Genomic DNA, 27,021 nt, shown 5'->3' on the forward strand with positions numbered 1-27,021 from the left:
GGGCTAAGAGGGAAATTTAGAGCACGAAATGCTTACATTAGAAATAAGGAAAGGTCTTAATTAATATTCCAAGTTCCTACATCAAGAAACTAGAAGGGCAAAAATAAACCCAAACCAAGCAGAAAGAAAGAAAGAAAAGAAAGGGGGTTTTTTTTTTGTAGATATAAGATAAACTTTTCCTAAAACTTACATGGAAAGGCACAGGCTCTAAAATAGCTAAACAATATTGACAAAGAATAGTGGGAGAACTCAACCCAATATCAGTGCTTAATTGTATTGCTACAGTAATCAATACACACATAGGTCAGTGGAACAGAACAGAGAAACCAGAAGTAATCCCTCCCTGTATGCTGAACTTATTGTAACAACTTCATTGAAAATATAATTCACATACCATGAAGTTCACCTATTCAAAGTATACAATTCAATGGTATTTCAGTATGTTCACAGGGTTATGTAACTATCACAATTAAATTTAAAACATTTTCATCACCACAAAAAAGAAACCCTCTATCTATTAGCGCTCATTCTTCATCTCCTCCGTCAGCCCAAAGCAACCACCAATTTACTTTCTGAAATTTGCCTATTCTGGATATTTCAGATAAATAGACTCATACAATATGTAGTCTTTTGTGACTGGCTTCTTTCACATAGTGTGATGTTCAAGGTTCATCCATGTAGTGTGTGTATCAGTACTTCATTACTTTTATTACTTTCGATGGCTGAATAATATGGGCATTTGGGTTGTTTCCACTCTGGCTATTATGAATAGTGCTGCTATGAACAATTTGTGTACTAGTTTTTGCATGCATGTATGTTTTCATTTTTCTTAGGTATACACCTAGGACTGAAATTGCTGGTTCATATAGTAACTCTATATCTTTATCTTTTTAAGGAACTTCTGGAATGTTTTTCCAAGGCAGCTGCTTCATTTTAAATTCCCATTAACAATGTATGAGGGGTTCAGTTTCTCCACATCCTCACCAGCACTTGTTATCTGACTTTTTGATTCTAGCCATCTTAATAGGTGTGAAGTGGTAAGTCATTTTGGTTTTGATTTGCATTTCCCCAAGGACTGATGATGCTGAGCATCTTTTTATGTGCTTTTGGACCTTTTGTTTATCTTCTTTGGAGAAATGTCTATTCAAATCCTTTGCCCATTTTTAAATTGTGTTAATTGTATTTTTATTAGTTACTTGTTAAGTATTCTTTACGTATTCTGGATACAAGTCCTTGTCAGAACTGAATTTTTATTTTTTTTTTTTTGCGGTACGCGGGCCTCTCACTGCTGTGGCCTCTCCCGTTGCGGAGCACAGACTCTGGACGCGCAGGCTCAGCGGCCATGGCTCACGGACCCAGCCGCTCCGCGGCATGTGGGATCTTCCCGGACCAGGGCACGAACCCGTGTCCCCTGCAACAGCATGCGGACTCTCAACCACTGCGCCACTGGGGAAGCCCCTCCTTTTACTTTTTTATCACAGGAACAGTTTTCCAATTTTGCAATCTTAGTGTAATTGTAACAGCTCTGTTCCTCCTCAGAACAAAACTTAAGAAATATTTCTACAGGTTGCTTCATCATCACACGATTATTTTTATGTTGTATAGTTTCAAACAGATGTAGTTATTTATTTACTTCTCTATTTTTAGCCATATTGTTTATATTCAACATTTTATTACTATGTACAGTGTTTCAATAACTTTGTGAATATAACATTTGCATTTTTACATTTCCTCAATATAAAAATTACCAGCTTATTTGCTTTTTGTCATTGGGTACTTTGGTGAGACAAGTTACATTGAAGCTCTGCATCTTATAACAAAATTTCTAAAGAGGTGAGGCATGAATGTGGGTTAGTACTAGAGATAGAAGTTTATGAAGTATTTTCAGACATAGGTTGAATATGAACCAGAGGGTGTAACAAAGAACTAAGAACTGAAAGAATGATGTTTATACTCTGTTTTGCTTTTCTTTATAACGCGTATCAATTCCCAGTATATATTAGTACCTTTTTTTTCCTATTAAATTTCTCCCATAATAAAATGTCAGCTCCACGGGTGGGGATTTTTGCACGTTCACAGTTGCGTCCCCAGCATCTACAACAGTGCTTGGCACACAGTAGGCGCTCAATAAGTGGAGAATGAAAGGATAGGGAGGACAGAAGAAACAGAAAAATAGAGCAAAGAAAGAAATCCAGAGCACCTTATCTCTTAACTACGCCCGCATCCTCCCGGGATGTCCCCCTCCGGCGGGCCCCAGCCCTCACACCCAGCCTCGCCAGCTGCGTTTTTCCAGCACCGGGCCAGGAGCCCCACCTGCTGCGCCCGGGCGCGGGCCCGACCACCGCGCATGCGCAACACAGCCGCGTCCGCTACTCGCGGCCGACGCGTGCACCGAGCCTGGACGCCTCCGCGACGCGAGCAAGCTGCACCTGCGCAGTTCGAGCCGGCCAATCCAGGTCCGGGCTGGATTCGGTGGCGGGAGCGGTGGGTTGGACGGCCTGAGAGGGCGGGGCGAGTGCGAGTTCTGGGTCGCAAGGTCGGGGTGTTAAGGAGCGTGGCAGAGACGACGCGAACGGACGAGGCAGGAAGCGGCTGTCTGCCCGGCCCCCTGCGGCGAGCAGCCCCAGGATGCTCCGCGCCGCGCCGCGCCTGGCCCCGGACTCCATTTCCCAGCAGCCACTGCGGCTGGCGCCGACAGCCTGCCCGAGCGCTTTGGCCCCTTTGTGAGTCCGCCCGTCGGGCCCGAGATCGAGTCCACGCCCCGGCCGCAGAGCGCTCAGCTCCCAGCCTCCGCGAACGGTGCGGAACGAAGTGCGGACTCTCGGGGAGAAGGCGGTGAGGAGCCCGGGGTGGGTGCGCGCGCCTGGGCAGGCCTGTCGGGCGGGAGCGGGCATGTGAGGGGGCCTGTGACGGTGGGAGCCTGGGTCCGGTGTGTGTGACCGTGTTTGAACAGAGTGAAACCGTGTGACAGTGTGTGAGGCTGTGTGGGACCGAGGGAGAATGTGTGACAGTGTCTGAGAATGTGACAGGGAAACCGTGTCACTGTGTATGAACAGTGTGACCGTGTACGGGACCGTGTGTTACAGTGTCACTGTGTGTGTGACCTTGTGTATGGGGCTCTGTGCGACGGTGTGTGAACAGAATTTGAGAATGTGTGTGACAGTTTCTGTAACAGTGGACGTGCAGCTGTGTGTTCACCTGAGACTGCTTGAGATTGTGTGACCCTAGGAGTGTGTGACAGTATATGACACCGTGTGTCATCATGTCAGTGACTGTGTGACTCACTGCGAGGGGTGGGCAAGCTACAGCTCGGGAGCATGTCCACAGTCTGCCAGGGGAGCTGCCAGCATGAGGGATTGTGTGGTTTGTGTGGTGGCTGGGAGGCTGTGTGGATGCTTTGGGAAGCCAGTGTGCTCCAGGATTTGGGAGACTCTTGTAGCGGGAAGACCGAGATTGAGATGAAGGGGAAGAGAGGGCGTTTACGGAGAGGAGAGTGGGAGAGGGGAAGAGAGCTGGAGAGGAGGAGAAAGGCTCGGGCCTGGAGAGCAGAAGACCGAGCTGCTGGACCTTAGTCCTCTCTGGCACAGAAGGTCTTTCCGTCCCTCTCTTAGTGAGGAATCGAAGAGAAAAAAGGACGGGGAGACCTACTGTGTGCTACTTATGAAAATAAATGATTGAATGATATTTATTGCACACAAAGGATGACCAGGTACTGTGCTAAATGCTTGATGTGGATCATCTTATGACCCTCCCAACCGTTGATAGAGAGTAGGTACTACTCTGTTGATGAGGAAATTGAGGTTTGGAATAGAGGCTGCAGAGCCAGTTAAGTGGTGGATCAGATGTTTGAGCATTCTGATCCACGAACCTAGTTGTTCTTACCACTAAGTTATGCTGCTTCTGAGATCATTTCTTTACTCTCCAAGGCAGTGAAGTTTAGTGGAAAATAATTAATGATTAAGGGGTTGCAGTGACTGTTTCTGCATATCCCTCCCCCCAGCCCCTTCTGAGGAAATTTCTTAGAAAAGTTGAGAGGTTGGTTTTCAGGTGCATTTTATTATAAGCCAGGACCAGAAGCAGGATGTTCTTTTTGGTCCAGTGTCTTCCAGACCACGTGATCCCTCTGATGCCTACTCTGTGTAAAGATGCTTTCTCTGAGGCATTCACTTTGTAGTTTTATCTCTCATCTTTGTAGAAAGGGTGGGGACACATTTCCTTTCAACGTCATCATCTGGTGGAAAGACTAACGAGTCAGACCTGGATTCCAGTTGGGCTCAATTACTTAATTACCATGAGGCATTGGATGATATCACTGACGAATAGCCTGCATGTGTGAAGGGGGAAATTATCCTTATTTGGCAGTGCCATTCTGAAGCATAAATACTGTTACTTCTTATAAATATAAACGAGGTATCTTAAGCACAGAAAGTTTATGTTGCATATTGAGATCTAAAGCACGTGGGAGATTTAAGTGGAGTATAATCTATAAAAATATTGAATCACTATGTTGAACACCTGAAACTAATATAACACTATAAATCAACTATACTTCAAAAAATAAAGCACATAGGTGAAAGAATTATAAATTTAGATAGGAATGACCAATGCAGTGACACCTTGTATCTACTTCTGTGGTTGGGGAGAACTGCACAGAGAAGGAAAGGAGAGTATCTAGGCTGGTGATGCTGGGAGATGAGGGCAGGCCCAGCATTTCATGTTTTCTTTCTCCCTCTCCAGCTCTGTTTTCTCTGGACACTGCCCTTCTCCCAAAGAGAAGCCAGAAGGTGGAGGACAGAAGGGCTGTCCTAAATTCTTAAAGCCATGTCTGAGGTAAGGAAGCTTTTCTACTCTCTTCTCTGAAATGCCTTGTTTTTCAGATTTTATATGAACATTTTGCTTTTCTTCTGAAATTTCCCATTCTAAAATTCCATTCATTCAGTGACCTGGTCCTCATGTTCTCCAGTCTAGTAAAAGGAGGTCCCCCAAAACCCACTGAGCCTCCTTTTTTTTTTTCTCAGCCAGAATTTTCATCTTCATTCAAGAAACAGTTTAGCACTTCCTGCGGGTTAGGTGTTCTGTTGGGAGGTCTCAAGAGGCAAAAATACACTCCTTGGTGGAATCTGAAAGTCTTCCCTGTAGGGAAGTGAAGTGATTCACTGAGGTCAAGGTGGGTGTTCAGATGTGACCAACAGTTTAGAGCTTTTCCACAGACCTGGGTTTGAAAAGTAGACAGGGACTACTTGGGGAAGTCTTAGCTGTAGTATTGATACATGACAGGGTTGCTTGCTCAAGGTGATTTTGAGGAGTGGGATCTGTTGTGTCTTGAGTATTAAAGTGTGGGTCAGCTAGGGCAGGAGTGTTTTTCAGGCATTCTGAAGGCACTGAAGAGCAGGATTCCATGGGGGTAATGAGGTCCTGTTCTAGGGATATCCTGACTTAGTAGCTGGTTACAGCTAAAATATTCTAGATCATGCAGTAAAGATTAGAGGAGTTAATATGGAAAAATAGCAGGGAATTTTTTGAAAAAGGAGAATAGTAGGGAGTATTGAATCTACATAAAAAAATGGCTAAATACATCTGTAATAACAAATCGTAAATAGTAAATAACAAAAATAGTATAGAATGAGAGCCAGAAGAAATAAATGAAAAAAATCAGCATATAATATCCAGAAACAAATGCAAATATGAATAAGAATAGAAAATATTTATTCATTCACTGAACATATAGTTATTAAAGACTTACTGTATATTAACTGCTGGCAATACTGTGGTGAAAAAAATACTGTCTTCATGGAATTCAATGTCTACTAGTTTGTTTATTACATAATAACGTAATGATGTTATTTTAAATCAGTGGAGAAGAGCTGGAGTATTCATTTAGAAAAAAATTTTCTTCCTCATACTTTGAGGTTAAATACATTTTGTAGGTTAAACATAAAAAATAAAACCATACAAACTACTACATCTTTTTATTTTCTTACATCTTAAGATGACTCAGAAGCAGAAATCACCTAGAGAAGCACTGTGATGATTGATGATAAAAGTGCTCTATGTTTGCACTGCCCAATACAGTAGCAACTAGCCACATGTGGCTGTGGAGCACTTGTATGTACTAGTGTGACTGAAGAACTGAATTTTTAAATGTTAATTGATTTAGATTTAAATAACCACATGTGGCTAGTAACTAGTGTATTAGGCAGCAAAGATGTAGGTTCATAAAATGATAAAGCCAGGAACAAAATTACGGGTGATCTTGTCTAAGACACTTGTTTTACAAATGAGGAAAAAGCCAAGGAAGGAAAGTGATGTATACACATCACTAGTTAGTGACTGTCAGATGTAGGAAGTTGTACTCTATATTGAGGGTCAGTAACACAGATGATGGTGAGAGATTTAAAGAGGGTGGTAGAAAATAATGAAGGACTCTAGGGAGCAGTGTGCTCAGTGTGATGGAACACATCATTTCACTCCTTGGCCCAGAAACTTTGTTCGCTTCCCATTTTACTTGGAATGAAATCCAGTTTCCTTACCTGGGCCTCTAAGGCCCTACATGATCCAGCTCCTGGCTACCCCACACCTCATTTTCTACAAGTCTTTACTGCTCTCTGTTCCAGTCACACTGGTCAACTTGCTGTTCCTCAAATGTTCCAAGCTACCTTCTATTTCTGAACCTTTGCGTTTGCTCCTCCCTCTTCTGTAATTCTCCCCTAGATGATGACATGGCTGGCTCTCCCACTTTATGTATTGACAGATTTTTGTTCAAAAATCACCTCTTTGTTAAGTTTTACATTATTTTTTTAAAAAATAAATTTATTTTTATTTATTTATTTTTGGCTGTGTTGGGTCTTCATTGCTGCGTGCGGGCTTTCTCTAGTTGTGGCGAGTGGGGGCTACTCTTCGTTGCAGTGCACGGGCTTCTCATTGTGGTGGCTTCTCTTGTTGGGAGCATGGGCTCTAGGTGTGTGGGCTTCAGTAGTTGTGGCGTGCAGGCTAAGTAGTTGTGGCTTGTGGGCTCTAGAACGCAGGCTGAGTAGTTGTGGCACACGGGCTGAGTTGCTCACGGCATGTGGGATCTTCCTGAACCAGGGCTTGAACCCATGTCCCCTGCATTGGCAGGCGGACTCTTAACCACTGCGCCACCAGGGAAGCCCTACATTACTTTATCTTACTTTATCTTACACAAACGCTCCTGTAACTTTCAGTTACCTTACCTTGTTTTTTGTCATAGTATTTAATAGTACATGACACTGTATGACCATATGGTTGTTTTTTTTTTTTAATGGGGGTATAGTTGCTTTACAATGTTGTGTTAGTTTCTCCTATACAGAGAAGTGAATCAGCTATACGTATACATATATCCCCTTTTTTGGATTTCCTTCCCATTTAGGTAGCCACAGAGCACTGAGTAGAGGTCCCTGTGCTATACAGCAGGTTCTCATTAGTTATCTATTTTATACATATTAGTGTATATATGTGTATGACCTTATGTTTAGTGTCTTTCTCCTCTGTTAGAATATTAACTCCACAAAGGGAGGGGCTGTATTCTGTTCACTTTTGTATTCCCAACTCTTAGAACAAAATAGGTAGTAGTCGTTCAGTAAATATTTGCCAAATTAATATATGAATCAACAAAGGAATGAATTTGTGAGACCAGGGCAGCAAGAGCCAGCAGGCAACCTCTTTTTTCCTGCCACTGAATTGGTAATGGAAGAAGGAGAAGGCAGAGGATATGATGTGTAGAACAGACAAAGCCCATCAGCCCAAATGCTCTTTCTGGGATGCCACCCCAGACCTCCTGAATCACAGTCTCTTGTGGTGCTCTAAAGATTATATTTAAAGTATGCCTCTTATAAACAGTATATAGCCTTTCTTTTTTTTTTTTTTCTCCCCTGCGCTCACAGCCAGGCACTCGGCCCAGTGTGCCTCCCAATCCCCTATGCCTCTCATGATCCCTTGTGCCTCCCCGCAAAAAAGTTTGGCTGGTTTTTAAAAATCCAGTCTGATAATCTTGGTCTTTTTAAATAAGCGTTTAGTACATTTTCATTTAATGTATTATTAATATATTTGTGTTTAAGTATACCATGCTGCAATTTATTTTCTACTTATCCCATCTGTTCTTTCTTCCTTTATTTCTCCTTTTTTGCCTTCTTTTGGATAAATCAGGTTTTTCCCTAGTTATCTTAATTATACATTACTTTTATTATTCTTTTAGTGGCCACTCTAGGATATGTACTATTGCTTCTTACGTAATGATCTTCTTTCTTCCTTCTGTAATCTTCCTTCTAAATAATTAGTATTCTTGCCACTTTCTGAATAAGGTAAGTCCCCTATTATTAGTAGATATAATATTTTGGGGGACTTACCTTATTGAGTTTATAATTAGTTTGGGGGCTCTTAGTTTCTTCCTGTGTTTTGATGCTTCCATTTTCCTTTTATTTCCATTTCCTTCCATTTTCTTTCTATGTGAAGAACCTTTATTAATATTTCTTTGACTACCGGTCAACACTTTACTCCCAGCCTGAATTATTTTTTCATTAGGTCCTATTCTGACTGGGTCAAAATAGTGTAAACTGTTTTCTGATGTTAAGTAACTTTGGGAGATCCTAGTCTCAATGGAGAGAAAAACTTTTAGGAATATATTTTAAGAAAATAATAGAGACCTTTATAGCATCATAGTGAGAAAGTAAGATTCATATAACTGAAAATAAGCAAGGGGATAGTAAATAAGATATCACATATTTACATCATGTAATATTATCTAACAAGTGATGTTATAAGAAAATGAATATGTATAGATAATCATAGACATGTCTGTATAAGGAAACATTTGAACAAATATATACTAACTAAATTTTGATTGTTTCTAGGTCGGGTGCCATGGTAGGTAGGTGCTGAGGGTTGAGGACTTCCAGTTTTTTACCTTAGAAAGGGAAAAAAATTCACTGAGGGTAGAAATACCAGACTTTTTTGTTTTTGTTCTCTTAAGCCATCACCATATTTTATAAATTGTATTTATTACTTTTTATTGACATAAAAATTGACATATTTTTATTGACATTGATTTACAATGTTGTGTTAATTACTGCTGTACAGCAGAGTGATGAGTTATACATATATACATTCTTTTTTTAATCTTCTTTTCCATTATGGTTTATCACAGGATATTGAATATAGTTCTCTGTGCTATACAGTAAGACTTTGTTGTTTATCCATTCTATATATAAAAGCTTAGATCTGCTAAGCCCAACCTCCCACTTCATCCCTCCCCCAACTTCCTCCCCCTTGGCAACCCTCAGTCTGTTCTCTATGTCTGTGATTCTGTTTCTATTTCATAGGTAGGTTCATTTGTGTCATATTTTAGATTTCACATATAAGTGATATCATATGGTATCTGTCTTTTTCTTTCTGAGTTACTTAGTATGATAATCTCTGCTTGCATCCATGTTGCTGCAAATGGCATTATTTCATTCTTTTTCATGGCTGAGTAGTATTTCAGTGTATACATGTACCACATCTTTATCCATTCATCTGTCGATGGACATTTAGGTTGATTCCATGTCTTGGCTATTGTGAATACTGCTGCTGTGAACACAGGGGTGCATGTATCTTTTTGAATAATAGTTTTGTCTAGATATATGCCCAGTAGTGGGACTGCTGGATCATATGGTAATTCTATTTTTATTTTTCTGAGGAACCTCCATACTGTTCTCCATAGTGGCTGCACCAACTTACCTTCCCACCAACAGTGTAGGAAGGTTCCCCTTTCTCCACACCCTCTCCAGCATTTGTTTTGTAGACATTTTAATGATGGCTATTCTGACTGGTGTGAGGTGGTACCTCATTGTAGTTTTGATTTGCATTTCTCTAATAATTAGCGATGTTAAGCATCTTTTCATGTGCCTACTAGCCATCTGTATTTCTTCTTTGGAGAAATGTCTAGGTCTTCTGCCCATTCTTCTGTTGGATTGTTTGTTTTTTGGGGTTGTATGAGCTGTGTGTATAATTTGGAAATCAAGCCCTTGTTGCTCACATCATTTGCAAATATTTTCTCCTATCCTGTAGGTTGTCTTTCCGTTTTATGGTTTCCTTTGCTGTGTAAAAGCCTGTAGGTTTGATTAGATCCCATTTGCTTATTTTTGTTTTTATTTCTATTGCCATGGGACACTGACCTAAGAAAACATTGGTACAATTTATGTCAGCGATTGTTTTGCCTGTGTTATCTTCTAAGAGTTTTATGGTGTCATGTCTTATGTTTAAGTCTTTAAGCCATTTTGAGTTTATTTTTGTGTGTGATGGGAGGGTGTGTTCTAAGTTCATTGATTTACATGCAGCTGTCCAGATTTCCCAATACCACTTGTTGAAGAGAATGTCTTTTTCCCATTGTATATTCTTGCCTCCTCTGACAAAGATTAATTGACCATAGGTGTGTGGGTTTATTTCTGGGCTCTCTTCCATTCCATTCATCCATATGTCTGTTTTACTGCCAGTACCACACTGTTTTGATTACTCTAGCTTTCTAATATTGTCTGAACTCTGGGAGGGTTTTGCCTTCTACTTTGTTCTTTTTCTTCAGGATTGCTTTGGCAATTCTGGGTCTTTTATGGTTCCACATGAATTTTAGGATTATTTTTTCTAGTTCTGTGAAAAATGTCATGGGTAATTTGATAGGGATCACATTAAATCTGTAGATTGCTTTGGGTAGTATGACCATTTTAACAACATTAATTCTTCCAATCCAAAAGCATGGGATATCTTTCCATTTCTTTGAATCATCTCAGTTTCCTTCATCAGTGTTTTATAGTTCTCAGTGTATAAGTTTCATCTGCTTGGTGAGGTTTATTCCAAAGTAATTTATGTTTTGAGTTGCAATTTTAAAATATTTTTTTTTACATTCCCTTCTCATATTTCATTGTTGGTGTAAAGAAATGCAACTGATTTCTGTACATTAATGTTGTATCTTGCTACCTTGCCAAATTCGTTTATCTGTTCTAGTAGTTTATGTGTGGACTGTTTAGGGTTTTCTATATGTAGTAACATATCATCTGCATATAATGACAATTTTACCTCTTCCCTACCAATCTGGATTTTTTTTTTTTTTTTTTTTAGTTTTGGCTGCACTGCGTCTTTGTTGCTGTGCGCTGGCTTTCTCTAGTTGCGGCAAGTGGGGGCTTTGTTGTCATGCGCGGGCTTCTCATTGTGGGGGCTTCTCTTGTGGAGCACAGGCTCTAGGTGCGCAGGCTTCAGTGTTTGTAGCACACAGGCTCAGTAGTCGTGGCTGGCAGGCTCTAGAGTGCAGGCTCAGTAGTTGTGGTGCACAAGCTTAGCTGCTTTGCAGCATGTGGGATCTTCCCAGACCAGGGCTCGAACCCATGTCCCCTGCATTGGCAGGCGGATTCTTAACCACTGTGCCACCAGGGAAGCCCTAATCTGGGTATCTTTTATCTCTTTTTCTTATCTGATTGCTGCAGCTAGGACTTCCAATAGTGTTGAATAGAAGAGGTGAGAGTGGTCATCCTTGTCTTGTTCCAGATTTTAGCAGGAATGCTTTCAGCTTTTCACTGTTGAGTATTATATTGGCTGTGGATTTGTCATGAAGAGCTTTTATTATCTTGAGGTATTTTCCCTCTATACCCGTTTTGGTAAGAGTTTTTATCATGAATGGATGTTGAATTTGTCAAATGCCTTTTCTACGTCTATTCAGAAGACCATGTGGGTTTTGGCTTTTCTTTTATAATTGTTCGTAGTATTCCCTTACGGTTTTTTGTATTTCTGTGGTGTCAGTTGTTATGTTTCCTTTTTCATTTCTTATTTTGTTTAATGAAATAAGTTCTCTCTTCCTCCTTGAAGAGCTTGGTGAGAGGTTTGTCAATGTTGTTTATCCTTTCAGAGAACCAGCTCTTAGTTTTATTGATTTTTTCTATTTTTTTAAATGTCTTTTATTTATTTCCTCTCTGATCTTTATTGTTTCATTCTTTCTGCTGACTTTAGGTTTTGTTTGTTCTTCTTTTTCTAGTTCTTTGTGGTAGGTTAGGTTGTTTGAGATTTTTCTTGTTTTTTGAGGAAAGCCTGTATTGCTATGAGCTTCTAAGAACTGCTTTTGTTGCATTCCATAGATTTTGTATGGTTGTGTTTTCATTGTCATTTGTCTCAAGGTATTTTTAAATCTCCTCTTTGATTTCCTCATTGACCCATTGGATTTGTAGTACCATGTTGTTTAGTCTCCATGTAATCATTTTTTTCTCATTTATTTTTCTGTGGTTAATTTCTAGTTCCATGCCGTTGTGGTCAGAAAAGATGCTTGAGATAATTTCTATACTCTTAAATTTGTTGAGGCTTGTTTTATGCCCTAGTACGTGGTCAGTTCTAGAGAATGTTCCATGTGCACTTGAAAAGAATGTGTATTCTGGGTTTTTTTGGATGTAACGTACTGAAAATATCAATTAAGTCTAACTTTTCTGTTGTATCATTTAGTATCTCTTGTCTTATTGATTCTCTATCTGGAAGATCTGTCCATTGATGTGAACGGGGTGTTAAAATATCCTATTATTATTGTAGTCTTCTCAATTTCTGCCTTTACTTCTTTTTCTTTTTTATAAATGTATTATTTATTAGCTGCTTTGTGTCTTCGTTGCTGCACACGGGCTTTCTCTAGTTGCAGCGAGGAGGAACAGGGGCTACTCTTTGTTGCGGAGCGTGGGCTCTAGGCACACAGGCTTCCGTAGTTGTGGTGCATGGGCTCAGTAGTAATGGCTCTCAGGTTCTAGAGTGCAGGCTCAGTAGTTGTGGTGCATGGGCTTAGTTGCTCCACGGCATGTGGGATCTTCCTGGAACAGGGCTCAAACCCATGTCCCCTGCATTGGCAGGTGGATTCTTAACCACTGCACCATCAGGGAAGTCCCTCTCCCTGTATTTCTGTTAGTATTTGTTTTACGTACATGGGTGTTCCTATATTAGGTGCATATATGTTGACGTAAAATCCTCTTGTATTGATCCTTTTTTCATTATATAGTATCCTTCTTTATCTTTATGGCTTTTGTCTTAAAGTCTATTTTATCTGATATGAGTATTGCAACCCCACTTTCTTGTCATTTCCTTTTGCATGAAATATCTTTTTCCATCCCCTCACTTTCAATTTCTATGTGTCCTTTGCCCTAAAGTGGGTCTCTTGTAGGCAGCATATTGTAGGCTCTTTTTTTTTTTTTTTCTCCCAATCTGCCACTCTGTGTCTTTTGATTGGAGGATTTAGTCCATTGACAGTTACGGTAATTACTGATAGATATGTATTTATTGCTATTTTAAACCTTGTTTTCCTGTTGATTTTATATTTCTTCTTTGTCCCTTATTTTTCCTTTTGTGGTTTCATGATTTTCTTTGGTATTATACTTATGTTCTCTTCTTTTTGGTTTTTGTGAATCTACTGTATGTTTTTGATTTGTGGGTCCCCTATTTTTCAAGAATGTTAACCCCTTCCTATATCTACTTGCCTTAGACTGGTAGTTATATAGGCTGAAACACATTCATTCTAGGAAAGAAAAAGAATCTACACTTTTTTACTCTCCTCCCCCACATTTTATGATTTTGATGTCCTGTTTTACATCTTGTTCATCCTTCTGCTGTTCATTGTGGTTACCATCATTTTCACACAAATTTTTGGATTTTTTTCTTTAGTCTGTGTCCTGGCTTTAAATTTAAAGTAAATTTAAGTAATTTACTTTCCAATTGTGATGTTTTTTTCTTTCCTATAGATTCTTCTTTTCTATTTAGAGAAGACCTTTCAATGTTTCCTTTAGGATAGATTTAGTATTTTAGTTTTTATGAGTCTGAGAAATTCTTTATCTCTCTTTCTATTCTAAATGATAATCTTGCTAGGTAGAGTATCCTAGGTTGTATATTTTTCCCTTTCAGGACTTTGAATGTATCTTACCACTCCCTTCTGGCCTGCAGCATTTCTGTAGAGAAATCACCTGGTAGCCTTATGGGGGTTTCCTTGTAATGAACTCTTTGTTTTCCTCTTGCTGCCTTTAGAATTCTCTCTTTAACTTTTGCTGTTTTTATTGTAATATGTCTTGGTGTAGGTCTGTTTTGGTTTATCTTACTTGGGACCCTCTGTGCTTCCTGTACCTGGATATGTGTTTCCTTCTTTAGGTTTGGGAATTTGTGTGTGTGTGTGTGTGTGTGTGGTACTCGGGCCTCTCACTATTGTGGCCTCTCCCATTGCGGAGCACAGGTTCTGGAAGCGCAGGCTCAGCGGCCATGGCTCACAGGCCTAGCCACTCCACAGCATGTGGGATATTCCCAGACCAGGGCATGAACCCATGTCCCCTGCATCGGCAGGTGGACTCTCAACCACTGCGCCACCAGGGAAGCCCCATTGAGAATTTTTCAGACATAATTTTTTCAAATACATTTTTGACCCCCTTTTTCTTCTCCTTCTGGAATCCCCATTATGTGTAGATTGGCATGGTTTATATTATCCCATAGGTCTCTTATATTGCTTTCATTTTTTTTCATTTGGCTTTCTGTCTGCTGTCCTTGTTGGGTGATTTCCATTATTCTATGTTCCAGGTCACTTATTCATTCTTCTGCATCATTCATTCTGCTATTCATTGCCCGTAGCTTTCATCTCTGCGGATGAGTTTTCTAATTTTTTGTGGTTCCTCTGTATAGTTTCTAGTTCCCTTTTACAGTACTCTGCATTTCTGTCGATAGCTTTCCTTACTCCTCCAGTATTTTCATTATCTCCTTTTTGAAATCAGTGTCTATTAGAATGAAGAGGTCTGTTTCACTGTTTGTTCTTTCAGGGGAATGCTCTTGGTCTTTTAACTGGGAGTGGTTCCTCTGCTGTTTACCAACCAGTGTGGAAGGATTTCAATATTTGACAAGTCAGTTCAGCTGTTTAGGTCATCTACATACCAGCTCAGCTTAAGAGTAGATTTTGCTCCGTGACATGCCAGACCTGTGAAGCATATACCAAATCAGACAGCAAGCCTTGATAAGTCTGAAGCAGATTTACCACATTAGGAAGAATGCCCATTTTCAATTTCTAGGGAGCAGACTAGGTCATCTTCCGTGCTATCAAGATCCTTAATGTAACATACAGTGGTATTTAAAGAGCTATGTTTTAACATTTAAAAAACTCTTGCTCATTAGATGTGCACAATTGGGTATGTTCCTCTAGTGAGAGTTGTAGGTATTTTTTGATGGCACTTCATTATCACGTTTGAAATGTTCACTCTTTAACTTAATTAGTAGTGCTTAAAATTACTATTATTTTGTCTTTTAGGTAGCATGATAAGTTACCAGCTGTCTTTGAAACTTAGTGATGTTGTCAGAGCTGTTATGTAATCTTTTGTTGTCCCTGATTGTTCTCCGTAATGGCATATAGTTTTATTTTTGCAAAATCACCATAAAACTTTACTGTTATTATATTTGTATTTAATTTTAGAAAACCAGTTATAAGCATCAAATATACTTTAATATATACCTTATTGATATAGCTGGCACATTGACCATTCCATTGTAGAATTTGGGAAAATGCTGGTTTAGACCATGTACATCCTGTAAGGCAAAACTCATGTTTCTGCCTCCTCTTTGAAGCCTTTTTCACTGCCCCAGTCTATCCTTATTTTCCATATTGAGAAATGCTCTAGCATTTAGTATGAATAACATTTTACACTTGATTGTTTACAGTGTTGTGTTATTGCCAATTTCTGTGTGTATCTTTTCTCCATCAGTAGAGACTCTGAAATTGTATACTTTCCATGACAGAATATCAACACTAAGCGGAGAAGTTGTCTAGCAATTACTTGACATGTGTTGCTCAGAACTCAAGATACTGACAGAAAATTTCACTACCTGTAGTATTTCTCTCTAGAAGTATAGACAATTTAATTTTTTAAACTATGCTCATGCGAGGGTAAGGACACTAGTTGAGCAAGAATATGTTTATGTCATTTCAGGATTTGGTGACATTTGGGGATGTGGCTGTAGATTTCTCTCAAGAGGAGTGGGAATGGCTGAACCCTGCTCAGAGGAATTTGTACAGGAAAGTGATGTTGCAGAACTATAGGAGCCTGGTATCACTGGGTAAGGAGGTCTCCCTGTAATTCAGAATCTGCACGTAGGGCTGCTTTCCAATGTAATGTTTGGGAAACCTCTGATATAGTTCGCTAAGTTTCTGATTTTTGTGCTCCCCCAGATAAATATAGTTTTGTAGAATTGGCAGCTTCATTAGACTGTCCATGCAACTTCATCTTCCCCATTCTTCAGAATACTTCATCTCTTCCTCAGCTCCCTTCTATAATGGCCTCACCTTCCTGATGACCAAGCAACTTGATCTGATTTATGGGCCTGGCTAATTCCCCTTTTATTTCTTGTAAGCAGGAGTTTCAGTTTCTAAGCCAGATGTGATCTCATTATTGGAGCAAGGAAAAGAGCCCTGGATGGTGAAGAAGGAGGGGACAAGAGGAGCATGCCCTGGTGAGTGAGAGAGAACTAGGCAGGCAGAGGCCATTGCAAGGAAAAGCTCAGCTATTCTGTAAAGTTCCAGCTCATAATTGATGTTTCCTGGGTAGCCTGAAAAGGCACAAGGCCTGGGAAGAAACACTGTGGTGTGTCTAGCGTGAGTTCCCCAACCTAACTCTCCTCACACATTATGTGTGTATATTTTCTCTCACACATAACTGTCTTCTCTGATAACATTTTCTTATTCTCTGGATGCAGATGTCACAGTTATCTCCTTGTCCTTGCTTTTTAGTTTTACACACATTGCTCCATACTATGTTTAAAAATCCAGACACAGCAATGCATATTTTTTCCTTTTTGGTCACTCATTCCTTTCAGATTGATTCATTTACTTATTCACGTGATTCACTGAATTTCTACTTTCATAAAATCATTCTGCTCAATTTTTAGGATTATTCAGAGGTTTATAAACCATCAAAGAAAAAATAAAGCATTTCCAGTTGTATTTTCAAGTCTGGGTAACTGGAAAGTGATAGCATTTAATAGAAACAAGTCAGAAGAACAGGTTGGTAGAGGAAAAGATGAATTTGGCTTGGGACAATAAGAGACTTATTTTTAAGAGATGGGGAGATTGCTAAGGGAAGATATGCAATGTATGATTGGAGGGAGATGGAGGCTAAGAAGAAAAAGTCTGATTTAGAGATGTTAGTGTGAAGGAATGAGGTCATAGTCTTCAAGTTTGAGAGAAAAGTCCTGGTACTTGGGCCTTTGTGGGGAAGTGGACCTTTGACAACTTTCTCAATGTCCTCTCTGGTAAATAACCTCCCTATAGTTTCTTCCTTGGGTTAAATTATATAAATTAAAATTTTTCTAGTTAGTTACCCTTTTCATTTAGGTTACAGATTTATTTCTATGAACCTGAGCATAATAATCGCTTATAATTGTTTTTCTTTTATATCTAGTAATTTCCAATTTTAATTTATTTTACATAGCTGTTATTTTTTTAAAAAATTGTTTGCTACTCAGTCAATTTTGTTAATTTTTATTTATTTTTAAAATCCAGCTTTTGGATGTATCTGTTAAATATGTAGTGTCATCATTCTTCTCTTTTCTAATTCTCTATTTTCTGCTTTTCTCTTTACTAATTCTTTCCATCTAATTTCCTTAGGTTTATTTTGTTTTCCATTTTGCTGAAAAAAACTTAAATTATTAATTTCATTTTCTCATTCACTAATGACATTATTAGGAGTTTTAATTTTCCTCTGAATATACCTTTAGGTGACTTCCATAGATTCTGATATGTAGTTGTTTTTCTTATTTCCATTTCCTAGACAACCTATTTTTTTTTAAATTCCTTTTTACACAGAGTTGTTTAAAAGAAACTTTTCTTGTTTTATTTTATCTTGATCAAATTGTTTTATCATATTTGATCAGGATAGTAATTAGTACTAATTCTACTCTCTAACGATTTGAGGATTTTATATGTCCTAATATAGCATTAGTTTTCTTTAACGGTTCCATATGTTCCAAGGTATAGTCTCTATTTTCAGTGTAAAGAGCTTATTACATGAGTTTCTTTTTTTATTATGTTACTAAAGTCTCTCTTTACTTAATCTTTCTTGATTCCATCTATAATTTGTTCTTTCTTATTTTTGGCTGCATTGGGTCTTAATTGTGGCACGTGGGATCTTTCATTATTGCGCACACGCTCTTCATTGTGGTGCTTGGGTTTCTCTCTAGTTGTGGCATGCAGGCTCCAGAGCACATAGGCTCTCTAGTTGTGGCACGTGGGCTCAGTAGTTGTGGCATGCAGGCTCCAGAGTGCATGGGCTCTGTAGTTGTGGCACACAGGCTCTCTAGTTGTGGCATGCAGGCTCAGTAACCACGCGGCATGTGGGATCTTAGTTCCCCAACCAGGAACTAAGAAGGCAGATTCTTTACCACTGGACCACCAGGGAAGTCCCTATAATATTTTTCTTAATAACTAATTATTTACATACAGTAAATTGCGTTCATATAAATTACACAATGTGATGAGTTCTGCCAGTTGTATACGTCCATGAAACCATCACCACACTCAAGACATAAAACGTTTCCATCACCCCAAAAGATAGCTTGTACCTCTATGCAGTTCATTCTTCTTCACTCCTGGCTCCAAACATTAATCTGATATTTGTCATTTTAGATTACTTTGCATTTAAACTAAATGGAATCATACTGTTATGTGTGGCTTATTTTGTCATCAAAATTATTTTGAAAATCATATTGTTTCATATATAAATAATTTACTCCTTTTGTTTCTGAGTAGCAGTCTATTGTATAGATGTTCCACACTTTTTCCATTCACCTGTTGATGCACTTTTGGGTTGTTTGCAGTTTGGGGCTATATGAAGTGGTCACATACAGGACTTTGTGTGGACATACGTTTTCATTTCTCTTAGGTAAATATCTGAAAGTGGAAAAACTGAGTCATATAACAGGAATATGTTTAAATTTTTAAGAAACTGCCAGATAGTTTTCCAAAGAGATTGTATCATTTTCATTCCCACCAGCACTGTAGAAGAGTTCCAGTTGCTCTACATCCTCACCATATCTTGGTGAGGTTTTTTTCTTTTTTAAAATAAGTTTATTGAAGTATAGTTGATTTACAATGTTCTGTTAATTTTTGCTGTGCAGCAAAGTGATTCAGTTACATACGTATATTCTTTTCCATTATGGTTTATCACAGGATACTGAATATAGTTTCCTGTGCTACACAATAGGACCTTGTTATTTATCCATCCTATATATTGATATAATACTTTGCATCTGCTAATCCCAAAATCCCAATCCTTCTCTCCCCCACCCCTCCTCCCCCTTGGCAAACACAAGTCTGTTCTCTAGATGAGTCTGTTTCTGTTTTGCAAATATATTCATTTGTATTGTATTTTAGATTCCACATATAAGTGATACCATATGGTATGTCTTTCTCTGACTTACTTGGCTTAGTATGATGATCTCCAGGTCCATCCATGTGCTGCAGATGGCATTATTTCATTCTTTTTTATAGCTGAGTAATATTCCATTGTGTGTATGTATGTACATATGTGTGTGTGTGTATATGTATACACACACATATGTACCATAGCTCCTTTATCCATTCACCTGTTGATGGACATTTAGGTTGTTTCCATGTCTTGGCTATTGTACATAGTGCTGCTGTGAACATAGTGGTGCATGTATCTTTTTGAATTATAGTTATGTCTGGATATATGCCCAGGAGTGGGAGTTCTGGATCATATGGCAAGTCTAGTGTTTTGAGGAACCTCCATACTGTTTTCCATAGAGGCTGCATCAATTTACATTCCCATCAACAATGTAGGAGGGTTCCCTTTTTGGTGAGCTATTTTTAGTTTTATCCATTCTAATGATTGTGTTATGGTATCTCATAGTTTTAGTATGTATTTATCTGATGACTAATGATGTTGAGGATCTTTTCATGTGCTATTGGCCATTCATATATCTATTGTGAAGTATTTGTTCAAATCTTTTGCCCATGTTTTATTAGGTTTTATTATTATTGTAAAAGTTCTTAATACTGGTATACTTCATTTTATTGTGCTTCACTTTATTGTACTTCGCAGATATTGCACTTTTTACAAATTGAAGGTTTGTGGTGACCCTGCGTTGTCAGATGATGGTTAGTACTTTTTAGCAATAAAGTGCTTTTTAATTAAGGTATGTAAACTGATTTTTTTTAGACTTAATGCTATTGCACACTTAATAGACTACAGTTTAGTGTAAACATAACTCTTACATGCACTGGGAAACCAAAAAATTCGTGTGACTCGCTTAATTGCAACATTCATTTTATTGGGGTGGCCTCGAACTGAACCCATGATACCTCTGAGGTATGCCTGTATAGTCCTGATACAAATTCTTTGTCATTTATGTGTATTGAGACATACATACCAATTGTGACTTGTATTTTTATTTTCCTACTACTGTCTTTTGAACATCCAAAGTTTTCAATATTTGTTAAGTCCAAATTATTGCCTTGGTTTGTCCCTTTTGTGTCATATCTAAGAAAGTCTTGCTACCCGCAGGTCACAAACATTTTCTTCTGTGTTTTCACCTGGGAATTTTATCATTTTGGCTTTATATTTTGGTATATGTTCCATTGAGCCAATTTTTATGTCTTGTGTGAGGTAAAGGTTGAAGTTCTTTTTTTTTTTTTCCCCCAATTTGTATATATAGTTTCTCCAGTACCTTTCTTTTAAAGACTTTCCCTTCCCCATTATATTGTCTTGTTGGTACCTTCACTGAAAGTCATTTGACCGTATATGCATGCATTAAGTTCTAAACTCTGTCCTTTCACCAGTACCACACTGTCTTGATTACTGTAGGTTTATAGTAAATTTTGATATCAGTTCAATTTGTAAAATCACTTTGACTACTTTAATAGATCATTTGCATTTCCATATAAATTCTAGGATGAAGTTGAGAATTTCCACCCAGAAAGCCTCCTGGGGTTTTGTTTGGGATTGTGTTGAATCTATGTATCAGTTTGGAGAGAAATGACATCCTAATATCATTTTTTTCAATTTCTGAGTATTGTTTATTTAGCCATTTTTTACAGTCTTAATTTCTCTTAGCAGTGTTTTGTCATATCCAGTGTAGTGGTCTTATATTTATATAGCTATATATAAAAAATATACTTATATCTAAAAATTTTTTTCCCTGAGTCTTTTGTGTTTTTTTGGTGCTTTTATATTAAAAAGACCATTTTCCAATTGTTTGCTGCTAGTATGTAAAAATGTAAATTGATTTTTAAAATTTTTTTATTGAAGTATAGTTCATTTACAATGTTGTTAGACTTTTATATTAACTTTACATCTTTTGACCTTGCTGGATTGATTTAGCAGTTGTTCTAGTAGTTGTTTTGTAAGTTCCTGAGGATTTTCTGCATGAACATTTTTTCTGCAAATACAGTTTTATTTCTTCCTTTCTGATCTTTATGTCTTTTTCTTGACTAATTGTAATAGCTAGGACCTCCTGTAAAATGTTGACTAGAATTGGTAAGAGCATATATACTTGCATTGTTGTAAGGGGAAATGTATTCACTCTTTCACTGTTGATGTTACAGATTTTTCATAGATGCCCTTTATCAGCTTGAGGAATTTCCTTTCTGTTCCTGGTTTGCCGAGAATTTTTATAATAAACAGGTGTTGATTTTTTTTTTTTTTTTTTGCCGTATGTGGGCCTCTCACTGTTGTGGCCCCTCCTGTTGCAGAGCACAGGCTCCAGACGTGCAGGCTCAGTGGCCATGACTCACGGGCCCAGCTGCTCCATGGTATGTGGGATCTTCCCAGACTGGGGCACGAACCTGTGTCCCCTGCATCAGCAGGTGGACTCTCAACCACTGTGCCACCAGGTGTTGAATTTAGTAAAATACTTTTATATCTTTTGAAATGATATGATTTTCCTTTTTTTAATCTGTTAATGTGGTGAATTACATTGATTTTCATATATTAAACCAACCTTGCATTCGTGGGACAAACTCCACTTGGTTATGATTATGCTTTCATATGTTCCTGGATTTTATTTGCCATAATTTTATATAGGCTTTACATTTATGTTCATGTGCTACATTGATTTTGTAAATCATAATAGGAATTTTGGTTTTATTTTGGTTTTACTATAAATAAGGTGAGAAACCACTGGAAAATCTTGAACAGAATAATAGGTGATTTGATTTGGGAATGAAAAGGGTAAGGCAAATTAAGGCCAATGGCAGTTAATATAAAACCAAGAAATTTTATACAAAATTACTTCTATATGAAGGCATCTTAGCTTGAGTATCACTTGAAAACTTACATTTGGTTGGAACATATCACACAGAAAATGATACTCAGGAAGACCACTTCCAGGCTGCAAAAGTTTAACCATAGAGTTTTATTTATAGCCTATGGCAATTAATGGTACTGGGAGTTTATTCAGCCACACTGACATGATATTGGTTTTTTAAGGGTAATGAACTTAGCTTGAATGCAGGATAACTAGCAGCAAGAGAGGAAGGGTGTTTGCAGACTGTTATATTAATATATCTATAAAAAGATTATTATGATTTTCTGATAATTACCTTTAGTTATGCATGATTTATTTTCTTAATAAATTTTCCTTCATTCTCATTCTTTATAATCTCATTATTAGACAGCATTTAATAGCTGTTAAATCCTTGAACTTCTTATGTAGTTCATTCACCAATTTGTGCTTTAGAACTTTTTCTTTTCTAATGCATAAATACAAAAGACATTTGTTTTCTTGGTATCTTTTAGATTGGGAGTATGCATTTAAAAACAATGAATTTTCATCAAAGCAAGTTATTTATGAGGAATCATCCAAAGTAAGGACAATGGGAAGAAGCCATCTTAGTTATAACCTTGACTGCTCCAGTTTGAGAGAAGACTCTAAAAATGAGGACTGGTTTAAGAACCACTTGGGAAGTCAGGAGATACATTCTAGTCAATTGATCATCACTCATAAAGAAATCCTGACTAAAGATCAAAGTAATGAATATACTAAATCTTGGCAAACTTTCCACCAGAATGCAATCTTTGATATAAGGCAGAGTTTTCCCACCAAAGAAAGAATACATAAGCATGAGCCACGAAAGAGAAGCTACCGGAAAAAATCTGTTGAAATGAAACGTAAGAAAGTCTATGTAGAAAAGAAACTTTTGAAATGTAATGAATGTGAGAAGGTTTTCAACCAGAGCTCATCTCTTACTCTTCATCAGAGAATTCACACTGGAGAGAAACCCTATGCATGTGTTGAATGTGGGAAAACCTTCAGCCAGAGTGCGAACTTAGCTCAACATAAGAGAATACATACTGGAGAGAAACCCTACGAATGTAAAGAATGTAGGAAAGCCTTCAGCCAGAATGCCCATCTTGCTCAACATCAGAGAGTTCATACTGGAGAGAAACCTTATCAGTGTAAAGAATGTAAAAAAGCCTTCAGCCAGATTGCACACCTGACTCAACATCAGAGGGTTCATACTGGGGAAAGACCTTTTGAATGTATTGAATGTGGAAAGGCCTTTAGTAATGGCTCATTTCTTGCTCAGCATCAGAGAATTCACACAGGAGAGAAGCCTTATGTATGTAACGTGTGTGGGAAAGCCTTCAGCCATCGAGGATACCTAATTGTACATCAGAGAATTCATACTGGAGAGAGACCCTATGAATGTAAGGAATGTAGGAAAACCTTCAGCCAGTATGCACACCTGGCTCAACATCAGAGAGTTCATACTGGAGAGAAACCTTATGAGTGTAAAGTATGTAGGAAAGCCTTCAGCCAGATTGCATACCTTGATCAACATCAGAGGGTTCATACTGGAGAGAAGCCCTATGAATGTATCGAATGTGGGAAGGCCTTTAGCAACAGCTCGTCACTTGCACAACATCAGAGAAGTCATACCGGAGAGAAACCTTACATGTGTAAGGAATGCAGGAAAACATTTAGCCAGAATGCAGGCCTTGCTCAACATCAGCGAATTCACACTGGAGAGAAACCTTACGAATGTAACATTTGTGGGAAAGCCTTTAGCTACAGTGGATCTCTTACTCTACATCAAAGAATTCATACTGGGGAAAGACCCTATGAATGTAAGGATTGCAGGAAATCTTTCAGGCAGCGAGCACACCTTGCTCATCATGAGAGAATTCATACCATGGAGTCATTCTTGACTCTTTCCTCCCCCTCACCCTCCGTGTCCAGTCAGTTGCCAAGACCTGTAGGTTCTATCTCCTAAATATGCCTTGAATCTGACTCTAATTAATTTCCATTCTGTCATCTTTGTCCAGTACACAATAATCTATTTGACATGGACTATGGAAATAACTCTCTAATTGATCTCCCTGTGTTTACCATTTCCTGCTAGTAGTGCATATTACAGTCAAACTTGTGTTTAAGAAGTTTAATCATATCACTTCTCCATCATTAAAACCCTTCATTGGCATCCCATAGGTCTTAGGTCAAGGCACACATTCCTCAAAATAGCCTAAAAGACCTCCAACCCCCAATACTTTGTTCCAGTCTACATTTCAGAGTCCTATCTCATGTTATCCACCTCATTCTTTGGCTACTTATCAACATTAAGAATTTATAGTGCAGCATCAAATAGATCTGGGTTCCAATTCTTACTCTTCCATTTTTTGGCCCTCTAGTTTTTGGAGAAACCTTTTGTCCCTTGTAAGCTTCAGTCTTTTTATTTATATTATGGAAAATAATAATGGTACTACCTCAAGTTAATGTAAGGATTAAATGAGATAATGCATGTGAACTGCTCAGCAGAGTGCCTAGCATAAAGTAATCACTCAATAAACACTAATGTAAAATAAAAAGGTACTATGAAAAAAGAATATCATCTCAGCAATGATTATCTGCGAAATAACAAAGCAACCCAAAAGACTGTAAAGGTTTTTGATTAGGAACAGCAGTCATTGTTCTAAAGGTGGGTGATAGGGGTATCCAGCACAGGAGAGTTAATGTTGGAGTCCATGATGACAGAGTAAGATGGGGGCTTCTGTTTCAACATGAATACACAGAGATATGATTTTGTTGATAAGAAAAACTAACTTCATTATATAGTCAACAGTTTTAAGAAGCCAGGTGTTAAAAATCACTTGTAATAAGTAAAATTTACTGAGATGTATTCATCACTTGCATTTAAATAAAGGCAATATAGTTTTTAAAAGACAGAAAACTTTAAAAGATCAATAACCAAAGAAGAATAGAAAGTTAAGTTTAACTCACCTCTCTTAATCCCAGGTAGATGAATTGTATTAAACACATGTCATTTAAATAGAAAAGTTGTTAAGCTTCTAAGCTGTAATTCCAAAACTAGAGGGAAAAGAAACCAAAACTATAGGTCAAAACTCATCAACATGTTTGATTTGATATGCATCAAGTTTCAAATGAATATGAATACCTTTAGATGGACATGTGTTTTCCAGTTCTGCACAGTTCAAACCACTACCTGTTCCCTTACATCTGACTTGTTTTACACTTTATATTACTTCCTGACTCCTGAAGGCTTTGAGCATGCAATCAATGCAGTAACCAGTTCTCTTGTGAACATAAGTACAAAGAAAATAACTAAAGTTTAATGGAGGATTAAAAGAATAGACATTTTATCCTTCTGTAGGGGAAGACTCAGTACTCTACAGATGTTAATAGGCCCCAAATTAATCTATAGATTTGTTAGTAGGCCTCAGATTAATCTATAGATTCTTTGTACCTGACAAAATAAGGCTTTCTTTTTAAGGCTTGAAACATTGTGTTTGCCAACATACACACATACACATTCACAACATACACACATAAAGGAAATATATAATAAAGGTGATATTTCATGTCAGTGGCTTAACAGTATTGGTAAATGAGATTCGGCTCAAAAAATTATTTCTGTACAAAACAATCACCTCATTCTTTTATCCAGATGCAAAACAGAGTCATTAAAGGACACCATAACATGCTTTATAATCATGAAGAATGGTCTTCCTAAATACGACATGAGATCCAGAAGCCACACACACAAAGATTCTAGATTTGACTATATAAGAACTTTAATTAAAGCTTTTATATAGTCAAAGATAGTACAGACGAAAGGTTTTTAAACATTAGAGTTGGAAAAAATCATTAAAATATGTTTAACTTATGAAGTTCGTATACTTAACATAAAAGTGCTTCTACAAGTCATTTAGAAAAATGACACCTCCTCCCCTCATGGGCAAAAGGGTATAAAGAGCCAACAGGTGACTGATGAAAGTGGTAAGTACAGAATCTCACAAGGATCAGAACACAAGTTAAACAAATGAACTACCATCTTTCAATATCAGATTGATAAAATTTGCATTGCAAAAGCATAGGAGAGGAGGTACTTCTATGTACTGATGTAAGGGTGTATGAATTTGTACAGTATTTCTGAAAGGTAACTTGTCAGCATCAAAATTTTCATTGGGAATCAAGGTTTTCTTTTGCAGTTAAACACAAGTTTATCTTTCCTCCATATCCTATTAAACAGATAAAACAATTTAAAAGGTATCAAAAAAGAGCAGAAGTCATCAGTGGATGAAAGAATCAAGTTTTATAAAAGACAAAAGGGAAAAGAGTGGTTATTCATGAAATGTTGCAGAAGAAGCTGTTACCTGAAATGTTGGCATGACAGGGATTTCAGTAAAGGGAGTCAGTCTGTCCAAAGGGTCCCTAGAAAAGTTCATGCTTTGAGTTGGCTTGTGTAGAGGCTGGGTAATAAGGAGACACGATGACAAGACAGTTAATGATTTTTTATGTGAAAGTTATGTTAGTACCCCTGCCAACAGCTTTCCCACTCCACCCTCTCTTCTATAAGTAAATTGAAATGGATCCTTCCTTCACACCATTCACAAAAATTAGTTCCAGTTGAATAAAATCCTAAATGTTAAAGTAAATAGTAAAGTATTAGAAGAAAATATAGTACCATATGCTTATGACTTTGCTGTTGGACATATCTTCCTAAATTAGACAAAAATG

At 37.9% G+C, this 27,021-nt stretch overlaps 1 protein-coding gene and 1 long non-coding RNA gene across 8 annotated transcripts; one reads left to right on the plus strand and one right to left on the minus strand.

The window, feature by feature from the left end:
• The first annotated feature begins 2,359 nt into the window (after positions 1-2,359).
• On the plus strand, positions 2,360-25,855 carry ZNF583 (zinc finger protein 583). 7 transcript variants are annotated; one of them, XM_032612573.1, is made up of 5 exons: positions 2,360-2,849; positions 4,738-4,830; positions 15,960-16,086; positions 16,381-16,479; positions 22,782-25,855. In XM_032612573.1, exons 2-5 carry the CDS (start codon positions 4,822-4,824, stop codon positions 24,257-24,259), a joined length of 1,713 nt encoding a protein of 570 aa, XP_032468464.1. In that variant the 5' UTR covers positions 2,360-2,849; positions 4,738-4,821; the 3' UTR covers positions 24,260-25,855. The 7 variants fall into 7 exon arrangements, with proteins under 7 accessions (XP_032468464.1, XP_032468462.1, XP_032468465.1 ...); XM_032612571.1 differs by having other exon boundaries at positions 2,360-2,835; XM_032612574.1 differs by having other exon boundaries at positions 2,363-2,835; positions 16,384-16,479; positions 22,782-25,162.
• On the minus strand, positions 21,946-26,998 carry LOC116743726. Its single transcript, XR_004346865.1, has 3 exons — positions 26,658-26,998; positions 25,264-25,350; positions 21,946-22,735 (listed from the first exon to the last, which is right to left on the minus strand). It is a non-coding gene; the product is annotated as an uncharacterized LOC116743726 (long non-coding RNA).
• Between the last annotated feature and the right edge of the window lie 23 nt (positions 26,999-27,021).

Source organism: Phocoena sinus, chromosome 19 (genome assembly GCF_008692025.1).
Source record: "Phocoena sinus isolate mPhoSin1 chromosome 19, mPhoSin1.pri, whole genome shotgun sequence".
NCBI classification, from domain to species: domain Eukaryota; kingdom Metazoa; phylum Chordata; class Mammalia; order Artiodactyla; family Phocoenidae; genus Phocoena; species Phocoena sinus.

Coding starts and splice junctions, on each gene's coding strand:
- ZNF583 (XM_032612573.1), top strand. Junction 16,087..16,380: donor TAGGAGCCTGGTATCACTGG/GTAAGGAGGTCT, acceptor ATTTCTTGTAAG/CAGGAGTTTCAGTTTCTAAG. Junction 16,480..22,781: donor GACAAGAGGAGCATGCCCTG/GTGAGTGAGAGA, acceptor GGTATCTTTTAG/ATTGGGAGTATGCATTTAAA.